At 44.8% G+C, this 17,431-nt stretch overlaps 1 protein-coding gene across 2 annotated transcripts; it reads left to right on the top strand.

The window, feature by feature from the left end:
• The first annotated feature begins 671 nt into the window (after positions 1 to 671).
• Positions 672 to 14,713, top strand: ZP2 (zona pellucida glycoprotein 2). 2 transcript variants are annotated; one of them, XM_054453426.1, is made up of 19 exons: positions 672 to 760; positions 851 to 939; positions 2,052 to 2,135; positions 2,521 to 2,615; positions 5,188 to 5,340; positions 6,405 to 6,449; positions 6,597 to 6,761; positions 7,777 to 7,873; positions 7,970 to 8,151; positions 8,927 to 9,053; positions 9,879 to 10,066; positions 10,147 to 10,238; positions 10,341 to 10,465; positions 10,613 to 10,802; positions 12,294 to 12,429; positions 12,506 to 12,602; positions 13,308 to 13,391; positions 14,313 to 14,396; positions 14,541 to 14,713. In XM_054453426.1, exons 1-19 carry the CDS (start codon positions 699 to 701, stop codon positions 14,681 to 14,683), a joined length of 2,238 nt encoding a protein of 745 aa, XP_054309401.1. In that variant the 5' UTR covers positions 672 to 698; the 3' UTR covers positions 14,684 to 14,713. The 2 variants fall into 2 exon arrangements, with proteins under 2 accessions (XP_054309401.1, XP_054309400.1); XM_054453425.1 differs by having other exon boundaries at positions 13,275 to 13,391.
• The last annotated feature ends 2,718 nt before the right edge of the window (positions 14,714 to 17,431 follow it).

Below are 17,431 nucleotides of genomic sequence, written 5' to 3'. Positions count from 1 at the left end.
TACTTAAAAGGTTTTAGGGTAGGTGCAATGGCTCACACCTGTAATCCCAGCACTTTGGGAGGCCGAGGCAGGCGGATCACCTAGGTCAGGAGTTCGAGACCAGACTGACCAACACAGTGAAACCCCCATCTCTATTAAAAATACAAAAATTAGCCAGGCGTGGTGGCGTGCACCTGTAATCCCAGCTACTCAGGAGGCTGAGGCAGGAGAATTGCTTGAACCCAGGAGGCAGAGGTTGCAGTGAGCCGAGATTGCACCAGTGTACTCCAGCCTGGGTGACAGAGTGAGACTCTGTCTAAAAAAAAAAAAAAATTTAGTGGTGTGAACAAGACTTGTTTTTTTCCTCAATAAAGCCCGTGATTCTCTTTCACTCTACATTGCAGTTGTAAATAATTTGCCCAAAAGATCCTAATTTCCCCCATAGTTATAGGGAAAACACCAATTCACTCACCTGGAGCTGATTTCAGCAAACTCTGATTTCATGCCTGGCCCACAGGGGCAGCTGGCAGAATACCCGGCGCAAGCTGTCGGGAATCAGAGCGGCCACTTCCTTCCCCAATCCTTCCCTTTCAGCTGGGAGAATGGGAGAAGATTCAGGTGCCCCCAATGGGGAGAGGGCGTGGATGCGGCTGGCTTCATGCTATAAAAACACAGAGCAGCCTACCCTCTACCTAGCTGATCTGGTAGTGCCTTCTGCTATGGCATGCAGGCAGAGAGGAGGCTCTTGGAGTCCCTCGGGTTGGTTCAATGCAGGCTGGAGGTGAGTAATTCTGGAAGTGGAGGGAGGGGGTATGGTAGTTTTGTTTGTTGAAGTCCTTTCTTCCTTGACTATCTCCCTGTCTCTTTCCAGCACCTACAGGTCGATTTCTCTCTTCTTCGCCCTTGTGACTTCAGTCAACTCCATAGATGTTTCTCAGTTGGTAAATCCTGCCTTTCCAGGTATGTCTCTTGGGTGACGGAAGTCTTCTTAGCAGAGAAAACAGGTTGCAGCTGGAAGGCCTAGCCAGCCAAGAAACACAGGCCTGGCTCAGACAACCTCCATTCACCCCCTTTATTACCTTGATCAGGTTACTGGATCTTTCTTCTGCTAACCTGTAGACTCACTATACCTGCTACATGAAAACTCAAAAAAACACTTGCACTGCCTTCCAATCCCTCACTGCCTCAAGCTTTATGGTGTCCACAGAACAGCAAACCACCACACTAAGCCCTCATCTTTAGGAGCAGCAATCTTCAAACACAAACTCATGCTTAAGGAAAACATCGATATAACAGGCAAAACTGGAGCTGCTCACTTGACGTTCACCTGAGCCAGAGGCTGCAGAGTAGCAGATAATGGGCAAAACTTGATCTTAAAAAAAAAAATTAAAAAATGCAGCCAGGCACCGTGGCTCACGCCTGTAATCCCAGAACTTTGGGAAGCCAAGGCAGGTGGATCACCTGAGCTCAGGAGTTTGAGACCAGCCTGGCCAATGTGGTGAAACCCTGTCTCTACCAAAAATACAAAAACTAGCTGGGGGTGGTGGTGGGCACATGTAATCCCAGCTACTTGGGAGGCTGAGGCAGGAGAATCGCTTGAACCTGGGAGGTGGAGGTTGAGGTGAGCTGAGATCACGCAACTGCACTCCAGCCTGGGTGACAGACAGACTCTGTCTCAAAAAAAAAAAAAAAAAAGTCCTGGGACTTACCCAGGACTTCGTTTAACATCAATTTGCAAAACCTGTTGACAAAGCTTTTGTCAGTTTTTCGGGCCTGCCTCCATCTGCTCCACTGTCAAGGTGTTGACCTGGCTCCTACAGACCTGCTTGTCAACCCGAACCTGGGCTTCTTCCTGGAACACTTCAAAAGCCCTGGGTGCCTGATATTTTCCTTACAGTTCTTGGTATATTGTATTGTTGTCTTGGTCACTTGTTTGTGAGCTCTCCCAGGGTAGGGGACAATTCTTGCCTCCCTCATCTGGAATCCCTCCCATCTGAGAGGAGGCTATACATTTTTGTAGGAGTCACATCACTCATGACTCAAAGCCCCCAAATGCTTCCTTTGCTCCTTAGGCACTGTCACTTGCGATGAAAGGGGAATAACGGTGGAGTTCCCAAGCAGTCCTGGCACCAAGAAATGGCATGCATCTGTGGTGGGTAGGTAATGTGTGTTATCTCCTCATAGTCCTGATTAGCAGACAGCATTTGGCTTAGGTCAATCCTGTTTGGGGAACAGAGTACCCAAACTCCTGCAGCAAAGGCATCCAACTCCCATGATGCCATGGGGATACATGATTTGCATGAAGCCACACAGCATGGAAGACCTGTCTGTCTTCGAAAGTGTGTCTTATGTCAGCATCTCCGGGAAGCCTCTGGCTGCAAGTCATACCATCTCAAAGCTCAAGTTCTATCACCAAGTTGGAGCGGAAGTGAAGGGACTGAAGTGCCTTAGAAATGGACTGGTGGTCTTGACACTCTGTAGCTTTGGACTATCACTGAAATGTACTCAGCCATCCTGTCTAATCTGCTCTGGCCTTGGCAGATCCTCTTGGTCTCGACATGCCAAACTGCACTTACATCCTGGACCCAGAAAAGCTCACCCTGAGGGCTACCTATGATAACTGTACCAGGAGAGTGGTAAGTCATTGCTTTGAGCAGTTCTTGGGGAAGTACACAGTAACCTAAGAGTTACTGGTAGTAAACTTGGCTAAGAACTTACTCTTCAGAGTAAAGCAGTGGCTCTCAACAAAGGGGGTGGTGTCTCGTGTGTGGCTCTTCTTTTCTATTATAATCTGTCTAGGCCAGGTGTGATGGCTCACGCCTATAATCTCTGCACTTTGGGAGGCTGAGGCGGGTGGATCACCTGAGGTCAGAAGTTTAAGACCAGCCTGGCCAACATGGTGAAACCCCATCCCTACTAAAAATACAAAAAACTAGCTGGGTGTGGTAGCACACACCTGTAATCCCAGCTACTTGTGAGGCTGAGACAGGAGAATCGCTTAAACCCAGGGGACGGAGGTTTGCAGTGAGCTGAGATTGCTCCATTGCGCTCCAGCCTGGGCAACAAGGGCAAAACTGTCTGGAGGAGGGTGGGGGGAATCTGTCCAGGGGACACTTGACGACATCTAGAAACACCTTCGGTTATCACAACAGAGGGTAGAAGAGCTGTTACCGGCATCTAATGGATACAAGCCAAAGATGCTGGCAGACAACCAACATTACCCAAGTCTCCTCCCCGTAACAGAATTACCAGGACTGAGATGTCAGTGTTGAGGATGAGAAACCCTGGCATTCAAGTACTTGAGCCCTTGAGCCCTGGCTCTACCACTAATTCGGTGTAATTTCCAGCAAGTGAGCCCTTTCAAGCCTGTTTGCCCATTAGAAGATGAGAGTAATGGTGCCTGCTCCATAGGGGTAATAAAGACTAATGATCTACAGATTAAGACCTGGTGCAGAACCTGGATATAACAAATGGTGAAACACGAGCTATTTTGATCTGTGAACCCCCACATGAGATGGAAGGCTATTTTGGTGCTAGGAAATAGAAATCTGACCTATAGAAACAGGTGTTAAAAGGCAAACAGCAGCTAAGCAGTAAGGGTTTTTCTATTGCCAAGCAACAGTATTGCCCAATCATGAATATTAGGAGCAATAAAAGCAACCTGTCTAAGCAGAAGCTAGCAAGTTGTAATTTGGAAAGTTTGGATTTGACTAGTTGGACATAGGCCTGGGGTGAGTTCTGGGAATCTGCATATCTAACAGTCTATACCATCTGATTACGATGCAGGTGGTCAGCAGTCTAAGCTTTATACAGATAGTCTTAGACCCTACTCTGTAAACAGGCTTGAACTGTAAGTCATCTGGTCCCCTAAAGCCCTCTATGATCAATCAATGAAGTAATCATAGGTCCTTCATGAAAAATATGATAACTTCCTCCTAAAACAGACCTTCTCAACATTAGAGGTCTTAGAGTCACATTCCCTTAGACCAAGGGTCTGCAAACCATAACCTGTGGATGGCCAAATGCAGTCCATGGTCTCTTCCTGAGGCAGGCTTGCTCTGTAGCCCAGGCTGGAAAGTAGTGGCTGAAGTCATGGCTCACTGCAGCCTACAACTGCTGGGCTCAAGGGATTCTCCCGTCTCAGCCTCCCAACTAGCTGGGGCTACAGGCATGTAACACTATGCCTGTCTAATCTTTGTCTTGTCAAAATGGGGATTTCACCATGTTGTCCAGGCTGGCCTCAAACTTCTGGCCTCAAGGGATCCTCCCACCTTAGCCTTCCAAAGCATTAGGATTATAGGCATGAACCACTGTACCTAGTTCATGGGGTTTTTTTTGTTTTTTGTTTTTGTTTTTGTTTTTCTTTGGTTTTCAAACTAAGAATGGGTTTTATCTTCTTAATCTTCTTGAGACAGGGTCTTGCTGTTGTCCAGGCTGGCATGCAGTGGCATAATCTCGGCTCACTGCAACCCCTACCCTATGTCTCAGTACCACCTCAGCCTCCCCAGTAGCTGAGACCACAGGCACATACCACCACACCCAGCTAACTTTTGTGTGTGTGTTTTTAATATATACATAGAGATGGAGTCTCACCATATTGCACAGGCTGGTCTTGAACTCCTGAGCTCAAGCAGTCAGTCTGCCTCAGCCTCCCAAAGTGCTGGAGTTACAGGCAATGAGCCACCATGCCCAGCTGGCTTTTATCTTTTTTAAAGTTCTTTTAAGGAAACATGCTATGGATTTCATGTGGCTCACATGAGTCTAAAACTGTTGCTAATACATAATGGAAAAACGTTGGCTGACCCCTGCTTTTAGACTGAGTTTCCTAAGGTCAGGGGTAATAGCAAGGGTAGCTCTACCCAGCACAATGGCAGCTACTTAGGTGCTTAACAAGTATTCAGATAACCTGGGTAGAAGCCCCATACCAACCCCATTCAGCCAGGACCATGGTACTGAGACATAGGGTACACATAAGAGAAATAGAAACTGAACTCCATTTCCTGATGCTAAAACTGGCCTATCAGCATGAGTCTTCACTAGCAGATTACAATGGGCTAGCTAGTCTCCTGGTACAGGAATGAGGTACCTTCCAGCACTTGTGGTATTGGTAACTTTAAGGGTTTTCCCACTCAGATGGGTCAGATGGTATTCTAGAATCCCATGGGGGTATAGCACTTACTCTGTTCCCACTATGCTATCTGTACACAGCATGGTGGACACCAGATGACCATCAGAGTCATGAATGACAGTGCTGCTTTAAGACAAGGAGCTGTCACGTATCAGTTCTTCTGTCCAGCTATGCAAGTAGAAGAGACCCAGGGGCTTTCAGCATCTACAATCTGCCAGAAGGATTTCATGTCCGTGAGTGAAATGGGCTGACTGCTTGGGGTGTATGGCTACTGCAGGGGGAATATGATGATGATCTAACCAGGGCTGGGCTTAGAAATCAGACCACGATTTAATCCTGTACTTGCTAATTTTCTGTGTGATGAGGTTTAACTTTACCCTGAGGCTTTGTTTCCAAGTCCAACGTGATGGGACAATAATGCTCACCTCAGGGTGGCTCTAAGAATTGACTGAGAGTATATATGTGGTACTTGGCACATAATGCATGGCAATAGGGTTTTATTGGTAGTTGTACTCACACTAATCATCTGACAAATGGAATACATGCCATGTTCAAGGCCCTACCCTAGATGCTAAGATACAATAAGTGAACAAAACGACCCAATCACATCTTCATGGGTTTAGAGTCTAACATGGCTAATGTCAACAATGGACAACTAAAAATAACACTGACATAAAAGCAACTCAATAACAATGATAGAACTGCATGGCTTTTACATAGTACCTGATTTCTATGGACATTGGTGAAAGGCTGAACATTTAAGAACATGGTCCTGGTCAGGCACAGTGGCTCATGCCTGTAATCCCAGCAATTTGGGAGGCTGAGGCGGGTGGATCACCTGAGGTCAGGAGTTTGAGACCAGCCTGACCAACATGGTGAAAACCCATCTCTACTCAATACAAAAAACTAGCTGGGTATAGTAGCACATGCCTGTAATCCCAGCTACTTGGGAGGCTGGGGCAGAAGAATCGCTTAAACCCAGGAGACGGAGGTTGCAGTGAGCTGAGATTGCACCATTGCACTCCAGCCTGGGTGATGAGTGACATTCTATTTCCGGGGGGAAAAAAGTGTCCCAACTTACAACTGGAAAGGAGCTTAGATCTTCCATCTGCCTCTTGGGATCAGAAGTTCAAAGAAGTATAATGACATCTAAGGGCACAGTCAGGGTTCATGTGCTTCTTCCACTGCATCCCACAAGCAGGCCTTTAGGTGTGACAACCACACAGCAATTTCTGGCATGAATTCGGAAACATCTACCTCCAAATCAAAGTCTTACATCACAATTCTTTTCTTCCAGTTTTCCTTGCCACGGGTCTTCTCTAGCTTGGCTGACGACAGTAAGGTATGAAAGCAAATTTTAAAAATCAGACCTTAATAACCTTTAATTCTATGTTAAAGGTGATATTACCTTTAACCTGATAAATTGTTAGACTACCAGAGACTTGGTTAAGGGAGCACCAGCCCTCTAAACAAAGCTTTTTGACTTCAGGGGACCAAAGTTCAGATGGGATGGAGCATTGAGGTTGGCGATGGTGCAAGAGCCAAAACTCTGACCCTACCAGAGGCCATGAAGGAAGGCTTCAGCCTCTTGATTGACAACCACAGGATGACCTTCCATGTGCCATTCAATGCCACTGGAGTGACTCACTATGTGGTAGGTGTGGAAGTCTGGCTTTGTACCACCAAAGCACAGGCCAGTATTCCTAAATCCAAGCATGATCTCAACCATGTCTTCACATTAACTTATAATACAATCCATTCAAGCATTTTAATGCCTATCAAGTGCCAAACGCTTCCCTGGGTATTCACGCTTGTAATCCCAGCACTTTGGAAGGCTGAAGCAGACAGATCGCTTGAGGTCAGGAGTTCAAGACCAGCCCAGCCAACATAGTGAAACCCTGTCTCTACTAAAAACACAAAAACTTAACTGGGTGAGATGGTACATGCCTATAATCCCAACTACTCAGGAGGCTGAGGTGGGAGAATCACTTGAACCCAGGAGGTAGAGGTTGCCGTGAGCCAAGATTGTACCACTGCACTCCAGCCTAGGCAACAGAGCGAGACCATTTCTCAAAAATAGACATAATCCTTACCTCAATCTAGTCTCTTTCCCATAATCTTAAATCTATAGCATAACATAGAACGAGCATATTCCTAAAAGCTTTATGGGTTAAAGGGTTCTGTTTGGGTTGTCATTGTCCTATATTGTTTTATAGCAAGTATTGGTGCTTTCCAGGCCAATAGTCTCAACACTGCACTAAATGAATTAGTCTCCTAAAGTACTTAGACAGGTCCTGACATGTAAGTGCTCAAATGCCAACCACTTCAAGAACAGTCCTATCTCCCAGTAAGAACACAAATGGATTGAGGCTTGAAAACATTGTCTGGCTGCTGCTACTTTAAAACAGTCACATGGGGTAAGGACAGATCTTATCTGCCTAGAAGTGACTGGCTATAGGTGATCTAGACAACATTCTTCCAGATGTTAGAACAAGGTTAAAACTAATATACCTCCAGATTAGACAAATTAGTCATTAGACAAATGCTTAAATCCTACTTGTGTCAAAGTAGTGCCCATTACTTGGATATATACTTGCCAAGATGATTCTTACTGGTTACAGATTCAAGTAACCAATGTTTTTGAAGATCACTGTTATTTCTCCCCCTAGCAAGGTAACAGTCATCTCTACATGGTGTCTCTGAAGCTTACATTTATATCTCCTGGACAGAAGGTGATCTTCTCCTCACAAGCTATTTGTGTACCAGGTAAGGTCCCAGATAGCTGCAACCTCAGTGTGGGAGACATTGTCCTAGAAGCTTAATCAAGGCTGGTAATGGGCATTCTGTCGTCATTCCTTCTAGATCCTGTGACCTGCAATGCCACACACATGACTCTCACCATACCAGAGTTTCCTGGGAAGCTGAAGTCTGTGAGCTTTGAAAACCAGAACATTGATGTGAGCCAGCTGCATGACAATGGAATTGATCTAGAAGCAACGAATGGCATGAAATTACATTTCAGCAAAACTCTGCTCAAAATGAAAGTATGTTCAATTGTCAACCACTGACCTCCACCAGGTCCTGACTTGAAGTATACTCTCGTGGGTAGTCCTGATATGGCTGATAACTTGCCCGTGAGCTCTAATTGCCCACATAACAGATTCAAACTCCAGAAGGCCTCATTTGATCATCTTGTATAAGTGAAATATGAAGTAACTGAAGTTCATTCTCTAACACAAAACCTCTTTAACTTCTGTCATGAAAAATCGTCTAAGTCTTTCTAAGTCTTAAAACTGTCTAAGGCCCCAACTGAGTAGTAGCAACTACTTGTCAAATACCTAATGATGAATCTGTCCTGGTCAACAAACAGGACACCTTGATCTAAACAAAAGGGTCCCGTACTGTTGCTGTTGAGGTTAGTCTTCACTAGAACTGCCAGGGATACCAGAGAATCTTAGGTTGGGGGCACACGTTATGCAATACCATTTTATGACATCTGTAGAGTCCTTTTGACTCAGACCCGGCTTGGCAGAGGATTCCACTATTCTTTGGAATTTGATCTGCTAATTCAAGCTTTAGTGCCTCGTACGAAGAATACAGTGCTGGGTACTCCAGGGCATGAGTTTAAAGCAATAAATCTGCCTGGGGATACATCCAGATCTGAGGAAGTGATAGGGTCTCTCTTGTTTTGGTTTAAAGGGAGCCCAGATAAGTCTGGAGTATGTCCTGCAAGTATTCAGTGGCCTTTCTTCCTGCCTCCCTGTGACAGTTCCAGGCCCCAACAGGCTGTGGCTGGTAATTGACATTTTCTCATTTCAGTTATCTGAAAAATGCCTACTCCATCAGTTCTACTTAGCTTCACTCAAGCTGACCTTTCTCCTTCAGCCAGAGACAGTATCCATGGTGATCTATCCTGAGTGTCTCTGTGAGTCACCAGTTTCTATAGGTAAAGACCTTTTATTAAAATCATGTTCTACCTTTTTTCTCCCTTGGCTCTTGTACATGTGGGCAAATGTATAGAGGTGAGATTCTGAGGTATTGCTTATAGACTGAAGAAACTAAAGACTCATCAGATTAGAAACAGTCTAGCGGCTATGATGGGGTCCTAAGTATGATATTTTTAAGACCCCTACATAGGTAGGTTTTATGGTAACTGCTCCATGGTTAAGTAATCTAGATATTTTGGCTTAGGAGCCTGAACCTGACATCTAGGTAAGAATGTTCAAACTTCTAATTAGAATTAAAAGTTTAAGTCCCCCCCACCCCAAAATTCCTACAAATTCTTAAATAGAGTGAATATCTCTTAGCATTGCCTCCACCATGTGCTTCTGTTTAATCTGATCTGCACAGGTCAGATCAAATAGGAAAACCAGTTCCTGCCTCAGTTTCTCCCCAAACTACTCAGGATTTGTGAGTATACAAAGAAAGGATACAATAACATAGGCGCTGTACTTAAAGCCACATTAAGTTTAACCTTAAGTCAACTCCTGCCCTTCATCAGGATTCTCACTGGTCTTATACCATATAGCACTTCTTCCTACATCTACTGGTCCCTCCTTTGGATGAAAAGTCCTACTCTCATACAGAACAATCAACTTCAGCTCCCTTTGTAATTCAAGCTGCTGATCAAGGTTCCCTCACAAAGACTTCAAGACAAATTCTGATGCCTCCTGCTAAATTAGAATTTCTCCCTCGTAGCATATCAGGTTGGGAGATGACAGTATCACAGGGCAGACAAACTTATTATCTCTAAACTTTCACCGCTGTCTAGTTACAGGGGAGCTGTGCACCCAGGATGGGTTTATGGACATCGAGGTCTACAGCTACCAAACACAACCAGCTCTTGACCTGGGTACTCTGAGGGTGGGAAACTCATCCTGCCAGCCTGTCTTTGAGGCTCAGTCTCAGGGGCTGGTACGGTTCCACATACCCCTGAATGGATGTGGGACGAGATATAAGGTTAGTACTGGCAGATGGCATGAGGTTAAGTCTCATCTTTGACATAACTGGCTGCTAACCCACTTTCTCTGACATTTAAGTTCGAAGATGATAAAGTCATCTATGAAAATGAAATACATGCTCTCTGGACGGATTTTCCTCCAAGCAAAATTTCTAGAGACAGTGAGTTCAGGTGAGATAAAATTGCTATTTGACTCTTAAGCTCTAGTTTAAACTCAAGCAATTTTTTAACCTGAAATTTTTCTGTACCTACCTTCCCTCCAAACTCTTACAGAATGACAGTGAAGTGTTCTTATAGCAGGAATGACATGCTACTAAACATCAACGTTGAAAGCCTTACTCCTCCAGTGGCCTCAGTGAAGTTGGGTCCATTTACCTTGATCCTGCAAAGCTACCCAGGTAAGAGATTGCAGTCTGTGAAATTGCTTAAATAATCTCAAACTTCTCCCTAAAATGAACATCCTGATACTGCCAGACTAATGGAGCGGTGATGACCTATGAATCTGTGTTGCAGCCATTAATTACTTGAATACCATTCAATTTCAGATAATTCCTACCAACAACCTTATGGGGAAAATGAGTACCCTCTAGTGAGATTCCTCCGCCAACCAATTTACATGGAAGTGAGAGTCCTAAACAGGGATGACCCCAACATCAAGCTGGTCTTAGATGATTGCTGGGCGACATCCACCATGGATCCAGACTCTTTCCCCCAGTGGAACATTGTCGTGGATGGGTAGGTACTCCCTGTACTATCAGGTTACCCAGCTAATCCATCAAAATTTGCCAGTAATGGGAATAAGCCCTCTTGGGCTTTAGAGCGGCATTCAGTCATGTGAGATCCTGATTTAGTCCTTGTTTTCTAATCGGGACTCTTCTGCCTTCTGTTTTTTTTTGTTTTGTTTTGAGATGGGGTCTCATTCTGTCACCCAGGCTGGGGTGCTGTGGCGTGATCTTAGCTCACTGTAGCCTCTGTCTCCCGGGTTCAAGCAATTCTCCTACCTCAGCCTCCTGGGTAGCTGAGATTACAGGGGCACACCACCAAGCCCAGCTAATTTTTGCAATCTTAGTAGAGACAGGGTTTTGCCATGTTGGTCAGGCTGGTCTCGAACTTCTGACCTCAGGTGATCCACCCAACTTGGCCTCCCAAAGTGCTGGGATTACAGGCATGAACCACCACACTTGGCCACGTGCTGCCTTCCAATCACCTCTTGAATCTTAAGGAATGAGTTCCAAAGCCCCAGAAAGTTTGACTCTACTATGGTGTTGATCAACTGGAAAGACTGATCTCTAGCCTCTATCCATCTGTTGAACAACTACCATATGCCAGGCACAGTGCTATGTATTCCACATCCACTAGTTATACTAGTCTTCATCTTTCATGAAGAAACCCTAGCTTGCTGCCTAAATAACCAGCTCAAAACAATACTTACACAATGGAGCGTGTATTAGAATATCCATCTGACTCTAGAATCTGAGCACTGATGCTCTGAGGTTGCAGCCACACACTTGTACACATAGGTGTTCATCCTCATAGCTCTCCTGCCATGTCCTGTCCTACAACTGGATCTCAGTCATTCTTATGGAAGTGTGTACTTGGCTAAAACTGCACCTTTGCTTTCTTGAAGATGTGGTAGCTCAGTTACTAAGCCTTTTGTTTCATTTTTGAGATGAGGTCTCACTCTTGTCCCCCAGGCTGGAGTGCAACGGCACAATCTCAGCTCACTGCAACCTCTGCCTCCCAGGTTCAAGCGATTCACCTGCCTTAGCCTCCCAAGTAGCTGGGACTACAGGTGCCTGCCACCATGCCCAGCTAATTTTTATATCTTTAGTAGAGATGGGGTTTCACCATGTTGGCCAGGCTGGTCTTAGACTCCTGACCTTAGATGATCTGCCCACCTTGGCCTCCCAAAGTGCTGGGATTACAGGTGTGAGTTACTGCACCTGGCCAAGAAACCAGTGTCTTCTGAAATGATATAATTTGTACTTCTCATATAGTTGGCAAACAGGTACTGCTAAAATAGTTAAAATATAACTAGCCTATACAACTTATGATTTCATAGGTATCATAGGTCAGGTAAGAAATGCTGAGTAAAACAAAGGTGCTGGTAGAAGGTAAACATGGCAATAGTCCTGAAGACATTACATATGACTAAATCAGGGCAGACATTGAATTTGACTCCAAGATGCATATGACTGATGTCCCTCCCTGGTGCGTACCTCCTAGCTGTGCATATGACCTGGACAACTACCAGACCACCTTCCATCCAGTCGGCTCCTCTGTGACCCATCCTGATCACTATCAGAGGTTTGACATGAAGGCTTTTGCCTTTGTATCAGAAGCCCATGTGCTCTCTAGCCTGGTAAGTGATTCAGAAGTCACCAGGGACAGGTTAAATGTTAGTGCATCGATTCCATTTAACTCTCTTCTGTCTCCAGGTCTACTTCCACTGCAGCGCCTTAATCTGTAATCGACTCTCCCCTGACTCCCCTCTGTGTTCTGTGACCTGCCCTGTGTCATCTAGGCACAGGCGAGGTAAAAACTTCAAATTCCTGTTTCTGTGTGTCTAATTCAAAGCAAGTATCAACTTTTCAGAATAGAAGATCTTAAGGACAGGACTCATTCTTTACTTAGTGCCCAGAGCTCTCGTTGGCCCAGTCCAAACTTCTTGGCCCAGTCTACCTTACTCATATGACGGGTCTAAGATTAAGATGAACAGATTCTTGTCTAGTTCTATAGATAAGTTCTTTAAGAATCTATCCTTTTTTTTTTTTTTTTTTTTTTTGAGAGTTTTGCTCTTGTTGCCCAAGCTGGAGTAAGATGGTATGATCTCGGCTCACTGCAACCTCCGCCTCCAGGGTTCAAGTGAAGTGATTCTCCTGCCTGAGCCTCCCAAGTAGCTGGGATTATAGGAACCCCCTACCACACCCAGCTAACTTTTTATATTTTTAGTAGAGACAGGGTTTCACCATGTTGTCCAGGCTGGTCTCAATCTCCTGACCTCAGGTGATCCACCCACCTCGGCCTCCCAGAGTGCTGGGATTACAGGCATGAGCCACCACTCCTGACCCCAAGAATCCATCCCAGTTTTACAATAAAGGGCATAACCTCTCCTGCAAAGGCAAGATAAACCACATGAACAAAATATTCCAGAGAGGAGCTACTTCTAAGCATTCCATTGACACAACTCTCGAACCACTATTCCAGAGGCCAAACACAAACTTGATCGTCTGTCTCTAGCCACAGGGGCCACTGAAGCAGAGAAAATGACAGTCAGCCTCCCAGGACCCATTCTCCTGTTGTCAGATGACTCCTCATTCAGAGGTATGGACCTAAAAACCTGGATTCAAGTTTTTAGCTTTTTATGCCAAGCGGTCAGTGTTTACATATACTACGTACCCGTGGTAAGTCTAAACAATAGAAGAATAAAAGACTAAGTCTCTCCCAGAAGTAGGCTTCTATTAAGTCTCCTGTGTACCCTTCTAGAAATCACTTCAACACGAGTGGGATCATATCTTCTACCTACTGATCTAGAACTTGGTCTCTAACCTGTCTTATCTACCTTATATCTGTACAAAGAACCGTTAGGATTCCACGTGGCTCTACCTTAGTCATGATCCTCATTCATGGATATCTATAGGTTTATTTCTAGTTTTGTCCTCAGTCCATACTAGAATACTTCTTTTTTTTCTTTTTGAGATAGTTTCATTCTTGTTGCCCAGGCTAGAGTGCAACGGCATGATCTTGGCTCATTGTAACCTCCGCCTCCCAGGTTCAAGTGATTCTCCTGCCTCAGCCTCCCGAGTATCAGGGATTACAGGCACCTGCCACTGTGCCCAGCTACTTTTATTATAATTTTTTGTAGAGATAGGGTTTCACCATGTTGGCCAGGCTGGTCTTGTACTCCTGACCTCAGGTGATCCACCCACCTCAGCCTCCCAAAGTGCTGGGATTACAAGCATGAGCCACCACACTCAGCCACAAAAAAAAAAAAAAAAAAAATCCTCTTGAATTTCTTGTATAATAGTCAAAGATTTAAGATATGTTTCTAGCAGGATTAGGTCAGAGCTTGTGCATCTTAACATGCTATGGCCAAACTTAAGTCTGTATTAGTTTGTTCCTGTTATCACATACCCTTACCTGAGATAGCCTTAACAAACAACCTGTGGGATCATACTCTCAGGGGACAGCTAACCACATCGACTAGCATGAATATGTTGTACTAAACTCTCAGGTTCTTCCCAGGTGTCAGCTCATCTGATCTAAAAGCAAGTGGGAGCAGTGGGGAGAAGAGTAGGAGTGAAACAGGGGAGGAGGTTGGCTCACAAGGTAAGTTTATTCAATATTGCAAACTTCTGAAATAAGCCTGTTGAAGGCTTAGTTTTACCCCCTTCTCTGGGAAGCCTTATGTAAGGCTTCAACTTACCCTTATTTAAAAATACTTAAGACTCAAATGTCTGCTTCCTTTTGTAGGTACCATGGACGCCAAAGGGCACAAGACTGCTGGAGATGTTGGTTCCAAAGCTGCAGCTGCTGTGGCTGCCTTTGCAGGTGTGGTGGCAACTCTAGGCTTCATCTACTACCTGTACAAGAAAAGGACTGTGTCAAATCACTAAATGGGCTTCTAAATAAAGCAGTCAAAATAAGCCTCTTGCCTTCCACATTCTCATTAAGATTAGATGACAAGGGATCATTTCTTTCGTTCCTCAGTGTAGAGGCAGTACCTAGTCACAATCCTCTGGGCAGGATTTGTATATAGATACAAATAGGGAAGTTCATGGTATAATTGTTTCCTGTCATTTGGCCCCTTCTGATCCTCTAACCCCAATACATGAGTCCTCTGACACTCCCAGTCAACAGTAGGGCTTTAGCTATAGCCCGCCTCTGGGGGTACACTTGAGTCTACAAGCTCTTACATAGGATAAGAAGCCAGCAAGCTACCCATGATCACTGGCATAAATCCCACCCCCCTTTTTTTAAGGGAAGGGAAACCAGATGTTCCTAAGAAAGTAATATAAGAACCTACTTCAAGGTAATTCCTAACTCAAGTTACACTCAAGCTTACAACTTTCCTGAGCTTAAAAGGACTTAGTTATTCCCACTTATAACTAAAGACAAGCAATCTTTCTTTGGTAGGGAAAGGAATACTAAAGTGCCAGAGTCCTAAGGCTCAGTTATAACATTCCAAGAATCAGATTCCACCATTCAACTGAGCCTAGAGTGAGTTTTCCACTACCTGCATTTGATCTTGACCTTCTCCTGAGGCCTTCTTCCTGAGGGTAGCCAGTCTTATTCTAAGCAATTATGTCATCAATATGACTAGTGTCTGCTTTATACTGCAGCTCTTAGAGACCTTCAAGATACATGGAAATTCACTTGTATTCTAGAAAACTTGAGTCTAAAATTTTTGCAAGGAAATATTTCAAATCTACATATGGCAGGAAGAATAAAAGTGATGAAAGCTTCTAGTGGCTGGATTTAAATGTCAGCTCAGTCATTATACTCTTGGGTTTTTCAAAATCTAACCTTGAGGTTAAATATCATGATGTCTATCTAGTCATCGTGTGGTTTTCTATAGGTGCTATCTCGGCTTATTACAACCTCCGCCTCCTGGGTTCAAGTGATTCTCCTGCCTCAGCCTCCTCAGTAGCTGGGATTGCAGGCACCTGCCACCAAGCCCAGCTAAATTTTGTATTTTTAGTAGAGATGGTGTTTCACCATGTTGGCCAGGCTGGTCTCGAACTCCTGACCTCAGGTGACCTACCTGCCTCGGCCTCCCAAAGTGTTGGGATTACAGGCATGAGACACCTGTTCTAGAGTTCTGCCACACAGACTTAAAAGGTAGCTTTCTAAATCCTTTGGTTAGGTCTTACAGATAAGACTCTGATGTGGGGAAAGAACCACACCTACTTTACATAGAGGGTCTGGCATTTCTAGAGTAACAGGGTCAAAAGCTCAAATTGTCTCATCAAAACCCTTCTTTGGACCTTGCTTTTAAGGATATAAGGCATTCTGCTAAATAGTTTTAGATTCAAAATTCTGTGTGACTTTATCGAGTTGCATTGTATATCATAACTAAATCTCATGTACCATGCTTTTTAATGGCATTTTAAAAAATGGCCACTTAAATGGCTTCCTGACCCTGAATGACACCTACCCCCGATCCATGTCTAGGAATTGCATCCTAATCCCTAGAGCCTGTGAATATTACTTTTACGTGGCAACATGGACTCTGCAGATGTGACTAAGGGTCTTGACTTGGTAAGATCATCCCGGTGGGCCTAATCACAAGTGTCCTTATAAAACAAGGTCAGCAGGGCACGGTGGCTCATGGCGGTGATCTCAGCACTTTGGGAGGCTGAGGCATGGGGATCACCTGAGGTCAGGAGTTTGAGACCAGCCTGGCCAACATGGTGAAACACCATCTCTACTAAAAATACAAAAAATTAGCCGGGCATGGTGGCGGGCGCCTGTAATCCCAGATACATGGGAGGCTGAGGCAGGAGAATTGCTTGAACTCGGGAGGTGGAAGTTGCAGTGAGCTGAGATTGTGACATTGCACTCCAGCCTGAGCAAGAAGAGTGAAACTCTGTCTCAACATAAAAACAAGGTCAGAATCGGATGTATCAATGGAAGCAGAAATTGGAATGATAGAGAGTCACAGAAAACACAGGCAGCCTCTAGTAGGGGAACAAGAAAATATCTTCCCACAGAGCCTCTAGAAAGAGTACAGCTCTGCTGTACCACTTTAGACCTCTGACCTCCAGAATTGTGAGATAGCTTAATGGCATAAAACAAACTTGTTACAGCAACAATAGGAAATTAAAGTACTGAGTCACTACCCACAACTTGGAAAACATGGCTTAAAAATGCACATTTTACAGATGAGCAACTTGAGCCCTAGAGAAACTTGTCCAGGATGTCACAGCCCCTTGATTACAGAGCTAGAGCCTCTCAGCTGCAAGTTGGTCCACTTGTATAGTCACAAGTTGGGAATCAAAGTCCCCTGGGTCTCAAGGCAGCCCACAGCGTGACTTGGTTCTGATGTGTTTGCCAAAAATGCTAAAGCAGGACTTTGAGAGTGGAAAGCCAAGCTGGTGTGGAGCAGCTGCCGGGATGAACACTTGTTGCCATGGTAGCCTGGGAGCAGTTGACTAAAGTCGTGTTCTTGCCTTCTGAAAGTAGGCATCCTACTATATATGGGGGAGGCAGCCTCCTCAGACAGGAACTGTGTGGGAAGAGAGTCGAGCTTAAATCCTGAGAGACTGCTGCTTCAACCACGCTAGTGTGCTTGCAATCTCCCTTATCATGTAGTGATGGGCTGTAATTGTCATACAGGTGTCAAGAGTAGAATGATGGAGCTT

Source organism: Pongo pygmaeus, chromosome 18 (genome assembly GCF_028885625.2).
Source record: "Pongo pygmaeus isolate AG05252 chromosome 18, NHGRI_mPonPyg2-v2.0_pri, whole genome shotgun sequence".
NCBI lineage: Eukaryota > Metazoa > Chordata > Mammalia > Primates > Hominidae > Pongo > Pongo pygmaeus.
Note: the sequence above shows the minus strand (reverse complement) of the source record. Positions and strands in the feature narration are given on the sequence as shown.